Source organism: Nyctereutes procyonoides, unplaced genomic scaffold (genome assembly GCF_905146905.1).
Source record: "Nyctereutes procyonoides isolate TBG_1078 unplaced genomic scaffold, NYPRO_anot_genome, whole genome shotgun sequence".
Classification (NCBI taxonomy): domain Eukaryota; kingdom Metazoa; phylum Chordata; class Mammalia; order Carnivora; family Canidae; genus Nyctereutes; species Nyctereutes procyonoides.
Window position 1 is genome coordinate 2316176 of NW_026575133.1, and position 18403 is coordinate 2334578.

At 45.8% G+C, this 18403-nt stretch overlaps 1 protein-coding gene across 1 annotated transcript in view; it reads right to left on the reverse strand.

Annotated features, from left to right (window-relative positions):
• The window catches only part of TLL2 (tolloid like 2), a 116913-nt gene that overhangs the window by 85172 nt on the left and 13338 nt on the right, over positions 1-18403 (reverse strand). Inside the window, 1 exon segment of the mRNA XM_055300211.1 lies at positions 6866-6976. Coding sequence (XP_055156186.1) covers positions 6866-6976 — 111 coding nt within the window.

The following is an 18403-nucleotide window of genomic DNA, read 5'->3' on the forward strand; positions in this document are numbered from 1 at the left end:
TGGATGTGACCCAGTGGCTCAGAATAGACAAGGCAAGGCCGTCAGCTTCCATCAGAGCCAGTAAATCATCACAACCATTTCCTCTTTCCAAGCCCTCATTACAAAGCCCAAGAAATCAGATCCATTATCCGGATGGAGGTAACCGCAAGGCGAGACTTCCTCTCGAGGTTTCCAGACATTTGCAAAGATGAGAATGTGCAACACTGGCTTCCTGGACTCTTCAGGGGAGGTACTAATAAACAAAAGTCCCAAGCATCAGGCACATTGCCCTCCACCTTGTGTGCTTAGCAGGAGTGGTGTCTCGGAACTCAGAAACAGGGCTATGAGGCTCTGCACCATCTCATCGAAGAAGATGCAAGACGGTCGGAGAGTGTGTGTGCCTGCGTGTGTGTCTGTGTGTGTGTCCCGCTAAGTACTTCCTTCACTACACAGCTAATCCGATTAGCAGCTTTAGGAAACTCTGCAATGTTAATTCAAGGGTCCCATTCATAGAACAGCTTGGCCCATGGCTGCTCAGAGCTCCCATTCTTCTCTCTGCAAATAAAATGCACACAGAAGGACTTTCTCTCCCCGAAGAATGCACTCTTGCCTCCTTGCCCCGCACATATCCAAAATGCTGCTGCCACTTCCTCTGGCAGCTCCCATGGCAGGGGCATAGACCAGTCTGAAAATGGGGAGAAAATAGAGCTCTTTCTACCCCATGCACTAATTTTCACAGGGCTAATTTTCACAGGGCTGTCGACACAGGTGCCTTCCAAGCTGGGAGCCGTGCTAAGTAAGTTGTCTCATGAAAGCACACCTGTTGTAGGGCCCTGGAGGAGTCACTGGTTTCCCCTGGGCTTTCACTTCTTTCTCTACAGAATAAGGACTTAGAGCAAAGGGTGTAGCTGGAACAGAAGGCTGAAAGGAGGGAAACTCAGGGCTTATACAGACACAATGTCATTATATTTGGCTGGAGGACAAAGAGAGGGAAGGGGACTGGATATGCAGGTTGTAGACAGAGTGTGCACAGTTCAGACCAAGGTCAGACTCAGGAATGTTTCTGCCAAGTGATAGGGAGCCACGGAGGGTTTTAAGGAAAATAGCTGTCTTGTCAGTCTCCCCAGACCGCTGTAACAAACTCCCACAAAGTGGGTGGCTTGAAGCAACCGAAATTCATTCTCTCCCAGTTCTGGGGGCTAGCAGTTGAAAATCAAGGTGTTGGCAGAGCCATGCTCCCTCCGAAGGCTCTAGAGAAGGAGCCTTCCTCATCCCTTGCTAACCATGAGTGGCTCAGGCAATCCTGGGCATTTCCAGGCTCTTAGATGTTTCACTCCAGTCTCTGCCGCCCTCCTCACGCGGCCTCTGTGTCTGCGTGCCCTCCTTTTAAAGTCCATTACTGGACTGAGGTCTCATTTCAAGATCCTTAACTAATTACATCTGCAAATCCTCTATTTCCAAATAAGGTCACATTCTGAAGTCCCGGTAGAAATGAGTCTGGGGGGACATTATGCAACCCACTACAGTGGCTGCAAGGTTAGGGCCAGGAAGATGACCTGGAAGCACGATGGGGAAGGAGGACTAGAGGCAGGGAGACTGATTCCTCTAAGTGAATGGCAAGGGTGCTCCCTGCTGGGGGTCTCAGCAGCTTTTTTCTGTGGCCAATGCAGCACCCTGAGTGGGCGCATAAAGCAACCCAGGCACAAGGCCTCTGCTCATCATTTGGCCCAGAGAGGCACATTCCAGGTGATGGCAAAGGAACGATTACACGCACCTCTGCTGTACTCTGTTTCTTCTAACTGGCAACATGGCGGACAGGCTGGTCCAGTGGAGGACACGTGGCCTGGGACCTGGGACACCTGGTTCTAGTCTTGGTTCTGCCGCTCACTGAATTTAACACATTGGGAACACCTATGGAAGGAAGCCACCTTGGTTACCTCGAGGGCAATGATATTGTGTCATTCTGCAGCCAAGAAAGCAGCTCCAAACTCACAGGATGGACCAGGAAAGAAGGCTTCTGGGGCTACACTGCAGGGTTCTGAACCCTTCCCCCTATAAGCCCTCCCTCCCAGGGATTTAGCAGCCCCTCCCCTTGAACCTCCTTCTCTCCCCTAAAACACAGGGGCACTGACCAAAGCTTAGAAATAAAAACCTAGGGCAGCCCAGGTGGCTCAGCGGTTTAGCACCTGCCTTTGGCCCAGCGCATGATCCTGGAGACCTGGGATTGAGTCGCATATTGGGCTCCCTGCATGGAGCCTGCTTCTCCCTCTGCCTGTGTCTTTGCCTCTGTGTGTGTGTGTGTGTGTCTCTCATGAATAAATAAATTAAATTTTAAAAAAAAGGAAATGAAAACCTAAATTTAAAAATACTTTTTTTTTTTTTTTTTTAATCAAAGCAAATGTTTAAGGATCGATGCACAAAGTTGCTCACAACACCATTGTTTCTAACTGGGAAGAATTACAGGAAGAAAAGGGAAACACTCTTCATGCCCATCTGTATGGGATTGGTTTGACGAATTATGGCAGAGTTGTACATTAGATGTGCTAGCTCATAATGTACTGCATGAAAAGATGTCTATGCAGTGGTATTAACTGAAATGCAGGTTGCACAAGAGGGTATGAGCGAAATCCCTTCTATGTTTTAAAAATCTCTGTGTGCACACAGCCTGAGCCCAGTGAGGCTGGAAGGAATCCAGCAAACAGATAATAACACGGAACCCTGGGGCTGGGAGAACTAGAGATTTTTACTTTCTACAATTTTGAGCTATTGGACTTTAAAAACAAAAAACAAAAACTGGCAGTATTAGTTTAATCAGCAAAAACAATTTTAAAAATTCCCATTCTGAAAATAAAATAACTATGCTAGATAGTTGTGAAGTACTACTGGCCCACAGAGAAAAGTGATCAGGATAAAAATCACTTTGCCATAAGAGCAGACCAAAGGAAAAAAAAAATTCCAAGCTTCGGAAGGAGGAAACACCAGTTAGGTACGTGTTTCAAAGGCCTCAGACGCAAGCTGCCAATGTTCCCTCCAGCACATAGCAAATCTCCCCCACTCTCCACTTTAGCCTAAACCTTCCCAGGCCACTCTGCTTTCTGCAAATACTGCTACTCCTCCTAATGAGGAGGTGTCAGAGTTGCTATTTATTGAGCAGTTTTTATTAGCCAGGCACTGTGGTAAGCATTTTATATACATTCTTTCTGTCCTTAAAACACTACTGTTCCCGTTTGATAGATGAAGAAACTGAGGCCCAGATCAAGGATCCAAACCCAGAAAGTCTGATCCTAAAGCCCATGACAACAACCAGTGCTTTCATCACCCTTCTAGAAGCAAATCCCTGTTGGAGCTCTTAGGCCCATAGGAGATGGTTCCAGGGTCTTCCAGTCTCTGCCAACCCCTTCCTTCTTCCTCTCTATACATGTTGGCCAATGTCTTGTAGGTATAAAGGACTGGGCCACCTCCAAAGGATCCAAAGACAAATATGATGTGGACTCAGCCCTCTCTGAGTTCACAGTGAAGAAGTAAAGAGACTACTCAAGTTCGTAGACCAGAGGCTGACCATGTTGGCCTTAGGGGAGTGTCGGGAGGGAGGCGCAGGCCGGGCTGCTGGGCTTCCCTTTGCTGCAGCATCCTGAGGCAATCTTCTGGGCAGACAGCTCTCCAGGAGCTGGCCAACTGCTGGCATGGTGGCCGGCCACTCCCAGCGTCTCTCTGGGGTCTCCCACTCACATTTGCTAAGGATGGGCCTCCATGCTATGGCATGGAAGCACCCCAGGGACAACACAAGGATCACTGATAGGGGTGACCCTGAACATTTGTGTTGGTGGATTAGTGCCAACTAACTGATGTGCTAGCCTAGAATATGTGAGAAGGGTCCCCAAGTCAGGAAGACCAAGCCCCAGAAGTCCTCATTGGATCTTGCATGGTCACTGCTCCTGCCTTCCAAATCGCTATGCACCCACATGCAATGTAAACCTTTACAACCACTTTGGAAAACAGTAACTACTAAGGCTGACCTTTCGTAGCCTATGACCCATCAATCCCAGTTCTAACTGCCCAGTAGAAACGAGTGCTTGTGTTCACCAAAAGACATGTATAAGAATGTCAGCAGCAGGGATCCCTGGGTGGCGCAGTGGTTTAGCGCCTGCCTTTGGCCCAGGCGGGATCCTGGAGACCCAGGATCGAATCCCACGTCGGGCTCCCGGTGCATGGAGCCTGCTTATCCCTCTGCCTATGTCTCTGCCTCTCTCTCTCTCTGTGTGTGTAACTATCATAAATAAAAAAAAATTTATAAAAAAAAAAAGAATGTCAGCAGCAGCTTGATTAATCATAGCCCAAGACCGTGAACTCAATAGAAGGATGACTACATGAGCATTCAGTCACACAAGAGAATACCACACAATGAGAGAGAACGAAGTACTTCCCTTAACAAGGTCAGAAGGCTGAGTGAAATCAGGCAAACAAGACATGCTGTGTGATTCTGTTTATGCACGTAGAACGAGTCTGTGACAGCGGCCAGACTAGTGGCGGCTGTGGGATGGGAACTGATTGGGCAGGGCCATGCGGGAGTGTCTATGGTTCTGGAAATGTTTCACACCTTGGTCTGGGTGGTATTTATGTGGACATATGTAAAAGTTCTATAATCTTGTATATTTAAGATATGCGAAGCTTACAATGTTTAAGTAATATTGCAAAAAAGAAACGTTTTAAAAATTTAACCACACAGGGATTATAATCAGGTTAACTTCTCTAGGCCTCTAGGTAAGAACTGGTTAGGTGGCACAGTAGAACTATGAAGAGATACTTCCTTTTGTTAGAGCTCAATTAAGGTCATATATATTGGTGTGAAAAATAACTTGGTTTGTAAAAATCCATTTAGAATTCGAACAGACAATTCAAACCATACATGAGAGGCCTCAAAACTCCTAAGAACTTACAGTTAAAGAACCAGACACCAAAAAGAAGCTCTAAAGTGCTAAATTGTTCCTCCTTCTTCCCAACTCCTGACAGCAAGGTCCCTCTGACCTCCTGACAACCTTTGTCCCCTTGCTCTCCCCTCATCCCCCAGCATCTGGGGGAGCTTGGACTTGGCCTGGTCCCTGGAGCTACTCATATTCCTCATGAGCCATGGGAGTTGCCCCTTACTCTGGGCACATTCCCATCCACCCCTCCAACAGGCACCCTCACCATCTACCCCTGCCAACCTCTGCAGATGCATCTCTACCACAGCCTACCCCAAGGAGCCACCCTCCAGTGATGCGCACCTTACTGCTATTCCCCAAGTGAAGACAGGCCCTGTCACTCTCCCCATGTGGCTTCCCCACTGCCTGAAATGTCTTTTCTCAATTCTTTGACTTCAAGAACTCATACTCATCCTCAAGACACAATGCAAGAGTGCCCATTCCCACAATGCCTTTCTTGGCTTCTTCCCCTCATTCCTCTCTCTTCCCACTTCTCTTGGTCATTACAGCACTTGCCCTGGGAATTGCGGTTTATCTATTCACCTGTCAGTCTCATTCCACTAGACTGGGAGTACCTCAGCGATAATATCTGCCATTACCTGAGAACTTGCTATGTGCCAGGCACCAGGCTAGCCTATTATCTTGGGACTTGATCCTTCCAACCCCCTGTGGAGTGAGTGATGGCTTCATCTCCATTTTGCAGATAGGAAAACTGAACCTTAGAGACATCAGAGAGATTGTCCAGGTCTAACCCTTGTCTGCCTGGCATGAATGGTCTCCCTGAAGGCAGAGGTCCCATCTTACTCCTCTTTTTCCAGCACTGCACTTGGCCATGACAGGTGGCCAAAAAAATGGTACAAAGCTTCAGTTATATGAGATGAACAAGTTCTGGAGATCTGCTATACCACACTGAGCCCATAGTTTATAATACTATTTGTGTACTTAAAAAATTTGTTGAGAGGAAATCTCTTGTATTCTTACTAGAATATGTTTTTAAAAGTCTCAAAAGAAAGAAAAGAGGGTGGGAGGAGAGGCTGCAGGTAGCAGAGACAGTGTAGCATCAGGTACACATGAGCCCTGGTCACCAAATAGCGGGCCATGGTGAGCTACACCAGCCCATCAGCCTCACGATGCAGCCCCCCTGTGTTTCTAAGAAGGGAGATTCCCCAGAGCTGAGGCATCTGAGCCCAGTGAGCAGGGCAGGTGAGAACTCAAGAGATTAGTCCCACTACTATCCTCCCACCCCCCAGGTGGAGGCAAAGGAGGAAGAAGAGTAATCAAAGTCTGAAGCCCCATCATGTTGCCTGGTTCATCTGCAAAACAAGTGCACAGCACACCACAGGCAAACATTCCTCCCAGTGCTAAGCATTATTAGCATCAACAGACATGCCCTAACTGGCCCAGTCCGGGAAGTGCTGGACCCACCCCAAGGCCAAAGTCCTGAGAACCCACACTGAGTTTGATCAAGTCTGAACCCTCTTGAGCTGGAGCCTGAGCCTTCAGATAAAGAAGCAAATGGAGATTTTCTTTTGATTTTTTTTTTTTTTATTTATTTATGATAGTCACACACAGAGAGAGAGAGAGAGAGGCAGAGACACAGGCAGAGGGAGAAGCAGGCTCCATGCACCAGGAGCCCGACGTGGGACTCGATCCCGGGTCTCCAGGATCGCGCCCTGGGCCAAAGGCAGGTGCCAAACCGCTGCGCCACCCAGGGATCCCAAATGGAGATTTTCTTACAAAGATCAGTAAATCTGGAGGCTCCAGCTCCACAACCTGCCATGCAGAAAGAGTGACCGCTCTGGTTTTCAACAGACAGGTGGGCATGGGACTGACAGGTCATATACTGATGTCTGTTCACATATACCCTTGCCAGAGCCCCTGACCCTTCTCCCCAGAGAAAGGAAAATAGGGGACACATTACTTACCTGTGCTATGTCCCCCTTCCTCTACTGACTGCTTGATCCAGTCTCTGGCTTTGTCAATGTGAAATAACTTCAGGTCCTCTTCATCTAAGGCAATATCTCCCCAAAAGACAGCTGGAGATAAGAAAAAAATGGATTTATTAATGCCCCCAGAGGACATTAGATGTTGGTTAGCAAACTCTAGAAATGACAGTCCATCCAATCAAATCTCTCCCTGAATCTAACACATAGGGCTGGTTGAGACAGAAGAATGGCATATAATAATTCTGTGTATCAGGTGGGAGCCAATCACCATGAAGTTCAAAGGCCTAGGTCTGTAAGGTATTTTGAAAGGACACCCTGTCTTACTCTAGCTGTGAGTGGCTCTGGGCAAAACCACCACATAGAGACAGCTGTTTCTTTCTTCTCCAGGGTCCTCAGGATATAAAACAAAAGCATAATGTGATAAATGATACTGTTGTGCACAATCTTTGTTGCCCTTCCCTGTAGGAAGATTATATTTCTTTGCCCCATATATATGTCAGGATTGGCCACTTCACCTGCTCTGATAAAAAAATGTGAGAGAAAGCTTTAAAAGTTACTGCATGAGTTACTGCAAGTCACAGTCCTCTTCTCCCTTTCCCAAAGACAAGCAATGTTCCAGATAGTGGTGACTCTATCACCCTGAGTTCTAGGGTAAATATGATGTGGAGTAGAGGTATTGTTGGTCAGGATGGATATGTAGTATGAATGGGAAGAATAAAAACTGCAATTTTTACAAGTATCTGAGATTTGGGTCATTCATTACACAAAAACACAACGTTTTTATCCTAATGAATACAGAAATTGCTATCAGAAGTAGCGTGCTACTATAACAAAAATCCATTGTGTTTGGGAAAGGCAGTGAATGTCAAGGAAACTGTTACTAAAGCCTGGAAGGAGGTGATATATGTTATGCAGTAATGAGGTACCTGGTAAAAACATTGGCCTGCATTCAGTAGGAAGGCAGATGATAAACTGAACTGAGCTATAGGTTTAAGTGAAAAGATTGAGAGTCAGAATATTAATGGCATGCCTTGGTTGCTATTAGCTGTGTTTGATAAGGTACTACAAGAAAGAAGAGGGGGGCTCCTGGGGGGCTCAGTGGTTGAGCATCTGCCTTTGGCCCAGGTCATGATCCTGGGGTCCTGGGATCAAGTCCTGCATCAGGAGCCCCGGAGGGAGCCTGCTTCTCCCTCTGCCTATGTCTCTGCCTCTCTCTCTGTGTCTCTCATGAATAAATAAATAAAATCTTTTTTTAAAAGAAAGAAAGGAAGAAAGAAAGACAAGGGTTTTATAGAGAATTGGGTAATTTATAGTGGAATGAAAAGGAATAGAGAGAGAGTCCAGAAATTCAAGAAGAGCCAACATATTTCATCACTAAGCAATAAAAGAAAAACTGAAAGGGCCTTTGAGTAACAAAAGCTAATTAAAACTTAGCTTTGTGGTGTGGAGAAATGGGAAACTTCATCCATTGCTACTTGGAAGATAAGATGGTATATTATATATGGAAAATCATTTGGCAGTTTCCTAAAAACTTATACATAATCTTATCATAAGACCCAGCAATTTCACTCCTAGGGAATCTTCCCAAGAGAAATGAAAACATATGTCCACACAAAGACATAAACGCAAATGTTTAGAGCAACCTTATTCATAATAGCCCCAAACTTGAAAACAACATAAATGCCTATCAGCTGTTGAACACATAAACAAAATGTGATATATCTATAAAATGGTAAACTATTTAGCAATTAAAAAGAACAAATTACTGACACATGCTACAACACGTATGAAGCTCAAAAACATGCTAAGTGAAAGAAGCTAGATGCAAAAGACTACATATTACATAATTCCATTTATATTAAATGTCTAAAAAAGGGTAATTTATAGAGCTAGGAAGATTAAAGAATCCTAGAATTGGGGGCAAGACTGAGATTTGACTATAAAGGAACATGAGGGAACTTCTCCAGGTGGTGGAAATGTTCTATAACTTAATTGTGGCAATGGCTGCACAAATATGAATCTACTAAAATCAAATTGTACACTTACAATGGGTGAATAATACAATATGTAAATTATACCTCAAGAACTCTGTGCAAGGGGGGAAAAAACCCTCAATTTTATGGCAAGAACCAATCAAGATGGTGCCCAGTACATTCTTTCAGTGGGAGAGGAATGGGGAAGGACAAGAAACCAAAAGTGTGGTTCCCTTACAGAGGCCTAGCAAGTGCCAGGTGCCAGCAATTAAATCCTGAGAGGCATGTCTAGAAAACAATCCTGGTGTGTCCATGGCAAATATAGCTGAATCAAACAGGAAGACGACTAACATTTTAGAAAAGTATTGTGTGGGAAGAGCCACTAGCATGGCCTGCAGGAGACTGCAACTGTTTGAGACTTAAAATGACCCCAAATTATCCTTGGGCCTCCAACCTTCTGTGGGGAAGAAAGTGAGCCGAAAAAGATGTCCTCTTCAGAGATGCCAATAAGAATAATGGAAAAGACAAGACAGATCTCCCTGAATGGAGCCATGGAGGGCCACGGAGGAAAGATGATTGGGAAAGTACTCAGAGGAGATGGAATCAGAGCCCTCCCCGGGATAGAACACATGGGGAAGACACCTCGTGACCTGCCACTGCGTCCTATTCTGTCTCAGGAGCCAGAGAAGAGCAGGGAACTAAGAGGTAAGTTTTGAAAACAGCAATGGTTCAAGGAACATCAAAAAGTGCTGTGATCGGGATCCCTGGGTGGCGCAGCAGTTTGGCGCCTGCCTTTGGCCCAGGGCACGATCCTGGAGACCCGGGATCGAATCCCACGTTAGGCTCCCGGTGCATGGAGCCTGCTTCTCCCTCTGCCTGTGTCTCTGCCTCTCTCTCTCTCTCTCTCTCTCTCTCTCTGTGACTATCATAAATAAATAAAAAAAAAAAGTTAAAAAAAATTTAAAAAAAAACAAAAACAAAAACAAAAACAAAAAGTGCTGTGATCAATTAGCGATGTCTGCCATGGGCAAGCGTGAGAGGAGCATCCCTCAGGGAGTGTGTTTGCCATTCCTCCCTCCTTCCTTTAGGAAGAGAATCAGAGTAATACCACGGCAGAAAAGAAACCACAAGTCTGGTATAAAACAACTGCTTTTCCTAGAAGCCTAAAAGAAAAAATTGAAAAGTATTCCCAAATAAAATAAGATACTATAACAACACATAAGAAAAAATGAGTGATCGACAATACCTCTCCGTGTAAGTCTCTCGTGCAAGAGAACTTTCTGCAATGGTGGTAGAGCTCCTCAATATGGTACCCAATACCTATATGTGGTTACTGAAGACTTGAAATGTGACTGGTGTAACTGAGGAACTGAACTTTATGTTTTATTTTTATGGTTTAATTAACTTAAATCTAAATTTCTACATGTGCCTAATGGCTGTAATATGAAAACAATATAAATAGTATAAAATAAAACTGTATATAATACAAAAAATACGATATAATATAAAATAAAATAATAAATTATATTTAAAATAGCAGCTAAAAGCAACACATATCTAGGAATACACTTGATACAAAAAATGTGATACTATGTCAAGAACATAAATTCTACTAAAAGTTATAAAAAGTGACTGACATCAAAAGAAAGACATATTACATTCCTGAAATGTTCATTCTTTTGAATGAACAATGTATATTCAATGAAATGAATAATGTGTAGGCTTAACATACTTCAATGAAAATCCCAATAATGCTTTTATTATTGACAAAGTGATATTAAAGTTCATCTGCATAATCAGGTGATAACAGTCAAGAAAGATTATTAAAGGTGGACTGGCTTCATTGGACATTAAAATATGTTATAAAGCTATGACATAGAATAGTCTGGAAGCAATCCCTAGGCTATATAAGAAAATTCATATATAAAGAGGTCTCACAAATTTGTGGAAAGAGGAGTAATCAATGAATTATGTTGAGACAAATGGATTAGCTATTTGAGAAAAAATCAAGTTGGCTTTGAGCCTTACACTACACCAAAATAAACTCCAAATAAGTAAAAAAAAAATGTTAAAATTTAAAAATCAACAAATTGGATGAATATATTTAGAATAAAATGAGCTAAGTCTATGCATTCAAGACACATAGCTATTGAATTCTTCCCAAAAGGCAAAACATGGTCCATGGCAATCTTCTAAGAGAAGTTCTGGGAGGATTCCTATCACCCGGGTACATTTTCTCTTTCCCATACCAACCCTGGCTGCTCAAAGTATAATCCACAAACGAGCAGCAGCACCGTTGTCTCAGAGCTCCATAGAAATAAATACAAGATTGCAAGGCCCATGCCAGACCTGTTGAATCAGAAGCTGCATGTGAACAAGATTCCCAGGGAGAGCATGTGCATACTAAAGTCTGAGAAGCACTGACCAAAGGCACCAGAGATTTTGCCTCAATCAACCATGCCCCTGGAGGCACAGGCTCCCCTGCACCTCTGTTACACCTGTCACGGCTGTAATGAAGTCAAGCAGGGCAATTCTTCACAGAAATCTAGAATTTGAAAGGATAGGCCAGAGGAAGCATCTAAAATGTACATCAGTGAAAATGCCATCTGCTCCAGTCTTGGCTGATCCCACTGGAACTCCAACCTGCAATTTAGGGGGTTGTCACAAGGTGGTGGTGTTTTGTTAGGAAGCTCTGGCTAGGAACTGTGTTAGGAATAGATTATGACATACAGGAGGGAAAATGCTTTTCAGAAATAAAAAATAGAAATCTTTAAAGTAGTCAGATACAATTTTAAAACTATTATATAAGAAATTTACAAATATAAAAGGAGACTAATTTTAAAGAAATACTTTAATGATATCTAATCAGTGATGTGCTGATAATTAACAATTGGCTAGGGGGCTAGGGGAGAAGACAGCCCTGATTTGTAGCATTTGGCTGATTGTCCTGGTGTAAACACTCCCACCGTGGCTGATTTCAAGATCACAGAACGTGGTGTTGGAAAAAGGAGCATAGGCTTGTAGGTGAGAGCCACCTCCAGCACACTACTGTAGTAACAGTGATGCGTACGTGTAAAGTTCTTTTATGTTCCCCAACAGATCCCATGTGTATGCATAACCCTCAAGGCTGCGAAAAATGACCATGAGGCAGCCTTGCAGGGAAAGTCTCCCAACCCAGGATCTTTCCCTGCTTGTGTTTTCCCATCTACAGCAAATGGGAATACAGCATATAGCATATAGCCTCTATCTCGGGTACCAGGCCAAATGCATTCTATATATCAACCTCAAATAAAGGCCCAGAGCAGAGATAAGACTTGGCCAAGGTCATGCAATCAGGAAGAGGCTTCACAGATGTTTTAACTTAACCGAGGCCTCCCAGATTCCCAAGCCAGAATGCTCCCTGATCAAGCCACTCTTCCCAAAGTCCCACATTCTAATAAGAAATGTTGCATTAAATAGCTTTCCTTTACTGCAGGACTTCTCAGAGCTTTTACAACCCTGACAAATATCATGAGTCTCCAAGAGAAAGAGAATGCAGCCTTTCCCAATGTGGTTTGCCCTGGAATCTTTTTTCACTGAATCCTGTCCTAAGGAACAACTTTTGGAGAGTGTTGCACTGCTCAGCAATTGACCAGGAATTACAGACTCTGAGGCCTAGAAGGGGCCCTGCTGGTCCTCGGGCCCAACCCATCAACTGATGCCTGAATGGCCTCTTCTCACACACATCCAGTGTCACAGAGCTCATGCCCTTCTAACATGTCCCCCTTTATCTTGGATCAGCTCTCCTTTTCCCCAAATCTGATGTTTTAGTACCAACCAGGCCACTTCCTCTCAGAAGGAAGATACTGAAGAGAAAGGGATTGATCATTCTTGAGTGCCAGCCAGATGACAAGCTTTTATGCTCCTCTGACCCTGCCAAAGGCAACTCCATGCAATACATATCACACTGGTTTTTCAGATGAAAAAAAGCAGGCTCAGGCGATTAGGCAATTTGCTCTGAGCCACCTCTCAAGTCCTCTCTCAGTTGCCATCCATCGTTGTCCTGAAAGGATCCATGCTGCTAAGGGAGGGAGGGAAGCCTACAGAGGAGGGACTAGTATAGACTTGGGGGTAGAATCAGGAAAGGCCTCACAGAGGGAGTGACACTTATGTGGGAAGATGACTTGTGAGCAGAAGCTTGTCAAGTGGACAACAGGAGGAAAGGGTATGCTGGCCAAAGGAGCAGCATGAGCAAAGGCCCTGTGGTGAGAAGCAGCAAGGCATTGTCAGTACAGAAGCAGAGGAAATCTGATGAGGGGAGCCTGGTTCCACATTCATATGGCATACCAATGACAACAAGATCAAGGCAGGATGTGAGGCCACAGGAACTGAGGGGCTGGGTAGGGGTGGGGGTGGAAAGGCCCAGACACCAGGAACAAAATCTGGAGCTATTAGAGCACCCACGGTGGAGCTGGTCACAAGGAGCCCCTCACTTTTGGTACAGCCCTTCACAGCTTCCTGCACATGCGCTCCTCCCCACCACTCACCCAGCCCCAAGCTTGAGCCTGCCGTGTTCTGGGCCTTCAGAACGTGCTCATGAGTGAGCAAGTGAGTGCACGTACACTCCGTTGAAGTCACAGGGGAAGGCAGAGCAAGATCATTAGCTCCATTTATTGGGGAAAGTAAGGCTTAGGGAGTTAACAACTAGCCCGCAGTGTTTACAACCTGTGAGAAGTGGGTGGGGCTTGAAATCAGACCTTTTGGCTCTAAACTTGGAGCTGTGTTCACAGCCTCACACGGGACCCCATTTTTCGAACTGGGACTCCAGGCGGGGGCTGGCCTCATGGTCAGCAGTAAGAGCCCTGCTTCCAGATGAGCTGCTGGTCTGACAGAGCCTGCACAGCCCAGCAAGGGTGCTGAGAGGGGACAGAGTGCAGGACGGGTTGCCGGGGGTCTCCTGAATACCCCTACCCATCTGAGATCCTGAAAGTCCGGTGGGGGGATCCTGGGGCTGTTATGTGGTCCTTGGCTTGGGGCCTGCAGACCTGGGAAGCCCAGGAGCCAGGCAGAAGCCCAGCCCATCAGAAGGAGACCCCTTGACTCTGCCATCACCCTCTGTCACCCATCACACCCTCCTCAAGACTCAGTTTCCTAGGGAGGGCTGACACAGCCTAAGGATACCTCTGACCTTTCAGTCTACCCTGGCCGCAGGCCCTGCTCCACCCTGGGGCTCACCCCAAAACCCACAGAGACCTGGATCTATTACCTCATGGGAGTGACTTCCAGCAGGTGCGCTTACCTTACCTCCCCTCTCCTCTACCAACCAGGCCACTTCCTGGCCCTCAGACCTACACTTACAACTTGGGCCTGAGCTAAGGGGTAGTTTATATCTCAGTCAGCTTCCCTCATACGGACCTCATCACTAATGTTCCACCGTAGAGCTGCATCTCAGGACACGACAGCCCGAGTTAAAGCAGAGTGGGGCCACAGGCAGCATCTATATTGAGGAAGAGGGAGTTTGGATGCTGTGTCTGACACTGAACAAATAACTTGTCCCAAAGTGCCTTTGGTGGCACTTTCTTCACGCATACAAGGAGACAACTGAACCAGCTCCGTGCTTCCAAGTCATGGTCCACAAACCACCTGGTTTGAAATGTCTGAGGAGAGTGTTGATGTGACAATCCCCAGGTCCCCAGCCCACACCTATGAAAATCAGAATCTCTGGGAATAGGACCCAGGAATATGCATTTTAAACTCATGCCCCTGCCCCCCCAACCCCGCCCCGCCAGGTGACTCCTGCTTCACTCAAGTCTGGAGACCAGTGGAGTCCACCCTCTGAGGTCCCGCCAGCACTAATGTTTGATTTCTCTACAATTTCTATTAGAGAAGTATACGCATCCACCTACTCAGGGCCTGCCCTTTGTCATCCCCATGACAAGCCATGCAGGAAGGATGAAACTAAGGCTCCGTTTACGAATCTCCCAGAGAGAAGCCAAGATCATCAGAGGAACTAAATACGGTGCATTCCGACATGGGAATTCCTCCCAGCAAACAGGCTGAGGTAGGGCCCAAGGGCCTGAGGCGGGACGGTTACAGGGGAATCCTACCCAGGGATACATTTAGTTCACTTCAAGTTTCCAACAGAGGGATTTAACAGGTTTAAAGCAGTTTTCTATGAATCTTTGTCTAGGGAGTATATGTACAAACAAACAGGGAGGGGTTTTTTTGGTTTTTTTTTTTTTTTTTTTTTTTTTAGTAAAAAGTTAATCGGCTTAAAGTGTGCAACTAAATAAGCAAAGCTTACATTAAAGTGACCCACAGAGAAAGGACCCCATGGAAAGAAAGTTCTAAGAAATACAATATGGCCTCTATGTTCTTTTGTAGTTTCACGCTATAAATATTCATGGGGCAGTGTTAATGGGGTCCACAGCTCTATGCAACCACAATAGTTTTTTTGTTTATTCTCAGGACCATGAACTTTGAAACCATGAACCTAAATTTCAGGACTCTGCATTCAGGCGCATTTGCAGAGCATGAGGGGAGAGGTTCGGGCTCTCGGAGGACAGAGGAGAGGAAACGGGGCGAGATGTGAATCACGCCTCCTGGATCTTTTGGTTGAGATTAAAGAGTAGGGTCTGTTTAGTATGGGAGGCCTCTTGTCTCAGGGTGTCCAGCTGCTCCAGCTTGGGGAAATGGCCCTCACGAGGGACAGACAGCTTAGTTACTCAAGCATATGGCACAGAGGAGTGGGGAGTTGGAAATATTTTAATTGGATCAGATTTGTTGCAAGTTTCACATTCTTTAAAAAGCTAGTCTGAATCATGGACTTTCTAAGATGGAGAGAGCTAAAAAGCCATCTAAGCAACGTCCTTGTTTTCCACGTGAGGAAATAGGTCCAGGAAGGTCAGATGAGGTGCTCAAAATATCACATCCTAAAGCTATGTCTGCTGACGCTCACCCAGTTCTCTGTCCCTACACCAGGGATGGCAAATATGAGACAAACGTGTGCTCCCCTCCCTCAGGGCGGATATCCCTAATCATGGCCCTCCTGTCCATGGAACCTGGATGCTGTCTCCAAGCCCATCCCAACACAGGACCAACACAAATTGATAGAAATGGTTCATGAGCTGGGACCTCTTTGCCACCTACACCCCATGCCATGCTGATAACATTCATAACCTATTATCCATTGGTTCCAGCTAAGGGTTTTCTACTCAAAGCCACTTCCAGCCTGAACTCAGCAGTCTGAGAGTGTGCAGCAGAAACACAGCCGGGCCTTCGAATCCACAGGGCTCTCCACGTTAACGGTCGGTCAGGACCTAGGAGAGCACCGCGTACAGATGGCTCTGACAGCAACTGAGCTCTGAAAGCTGGTTCCACCTCAAGCGAACACCCAGCCCTGCCTTCTGCCTTCTGCCTCGGTTGGCGGCATCCTATTGTACAGATACGCCAGGGGAGTCCGGCTGGTGTCCGAGCTGGTGGCCACCTGGCTCGAGGCAGATAGGGCCGCCTGCCTCGCCCCTACATCTACATCCCGATATGGCTGCACCAGCGCATTTCAGAGCCATGCCACATCTTCACTTTCCATGCAGGACTCACTTGGCCTGAGAAATATCTGCTCAGCTATTTCCCAGAAAAAAGGATTATCCACTAGATTGGCAAGAGCAGGAAGGTAGGCCATATTTGCAAGGTTATTTAAATTTTAGAGCTCAAAATAGGTTTCATCTCATGCACCAAGCCTGCTCAACTGGTAATATTTCTTTGAGCCATGTGAGGTGATTTCTCGGGTCCATAGAAAAGAGCACCATGGTCAAGTAGCCATATCTGCCTTTGACATGGGGGAGAAGTGGCATCCCAGGTGCCACACATTGACCATTTACAAATATGTGTTTGAAAGATACTAAAAATCTTTCCACCCATGTAAAAGAGTATTTGCAGCAATCCTGAGGTGCGATGAAAGTTCCGATACTTACTCTCCACCCTCTCTGCCCTGCTCTGTGCCCAGGAAGGCTGATCCTGTGGACTGCATCCTCCATGACCCCCTCGCCCCGGGCTTCTGGTGGCATTCAGGCAGGAGGAGAGCCTGGCAGATGAGATGGAAGAAGAGGGAGAGACATGGGCATTTCTTCCCTTCTTTCCCCCCTGTTTTGGTGCTGTGTCTCTCAGAGCAGGTGCATCCCTCAGCCACTTGCCCTCCAGCTCTGTTCCAGCTCCTATAACGCTGGCCCCTCCCCATCCCTTCAGCCACAGAGGTGGCTTGCTGGCCTTCTTCGTCCCCTAACCCTGCCTCTGTAAGTAGTCTCTTCATGAAGGTCTCTTCAATTGAAACATCTGGGGTAAAGTCTGTTTCCTGCTGAGACCCTGGCTCCCTTTGTTCTAAGAAAATCCTTCCCTTATTTCCACAGCTATATAGAAATGATGACATTCACACTGGCAAGGTGATTGGCTACTGTGGCCTAAGAGGACACTTTCACTGCTTAATTCCAGCAGAATGTGACTTGGTGCTATCTCATACTTGCTGTGTTTCAACAGCCTGAGCTCACAGGAATCCACTCAGTATTGGAGAGAAGGGTGCAGTTTAGGTCCTAAGAGCCAGAAGCTTCTTGGGCTACAATTTTGCATCTTACGTGCCTGATTCCAGGACCAGGCATATCTCATAAACCCTAATAACTCCACTGTGGAATGATCTTGCATAGAGCCACATGTTATCAGCGCAATTATGCAGGACTCATTCTGAAGACAAAGGCCCACTGGAGACTCTAAGTAGTGCAGAATGTGAAAAGATATGCCAGGCAGAGGGTAAAGGAGACCTGGGGTCCACCTCTAGGCCATAGCTACCAATAGCCATCTCTGTGACCTTGGACAAGTTACTGCCCCCTTCTCCCTGGCCCTCAGGGATCTCACAGGAAATGTGAAAAACTTAGAATAAATAATCCTAGTAGTTCCTTCTAGCTCTAACATTCTACAGGATTTTACTCTAAGATCGTATCTGGTATATCTGGCTAATATTCACTAATAGTAATGAGCTTATCCTCATTTTGACTAAATTTTCTTCATAAAGGTCCAGCAACTTTAGTCTACTATGGCAGAGATTGCTTATTATCCACGGATACCTTTTCTCCCTTCTTCCATAATAATAGAACCTCTGATTTTCAGTTCCAGGTCTTCCAGAAGAAACATTCCCCAGACCCCCCATATAGCTATCTGTGGCCACATGACCAATGAGATAAAAACCAAAGTAGCAAATGGCATCTCCTACAAACCTTCTCATACATTCTTTGTCCCTTTTACTTTTCCATGTCTCCCATGTCTAGATGGTGTTTGTGATGGTTTGAACTCTGGCTACCATCTCAGGCCATGAGGATAAAGGCCTCAATCTTAGGAGAATGGAGGGGCAAGCTGTAAGGAGATTGTATCCTGGGGAATTGCCTGGAGCAGAAGCCATGTTGGACTGGCATTGCAGAACCTCCAGACTTTGATGTGAGAAAGAAACTTCTAACTTGTTTAATCAATGTTTCAGCTACCAATGTATTGTTTCTCAGCTCTAAACCTACCTTTTTAAAAA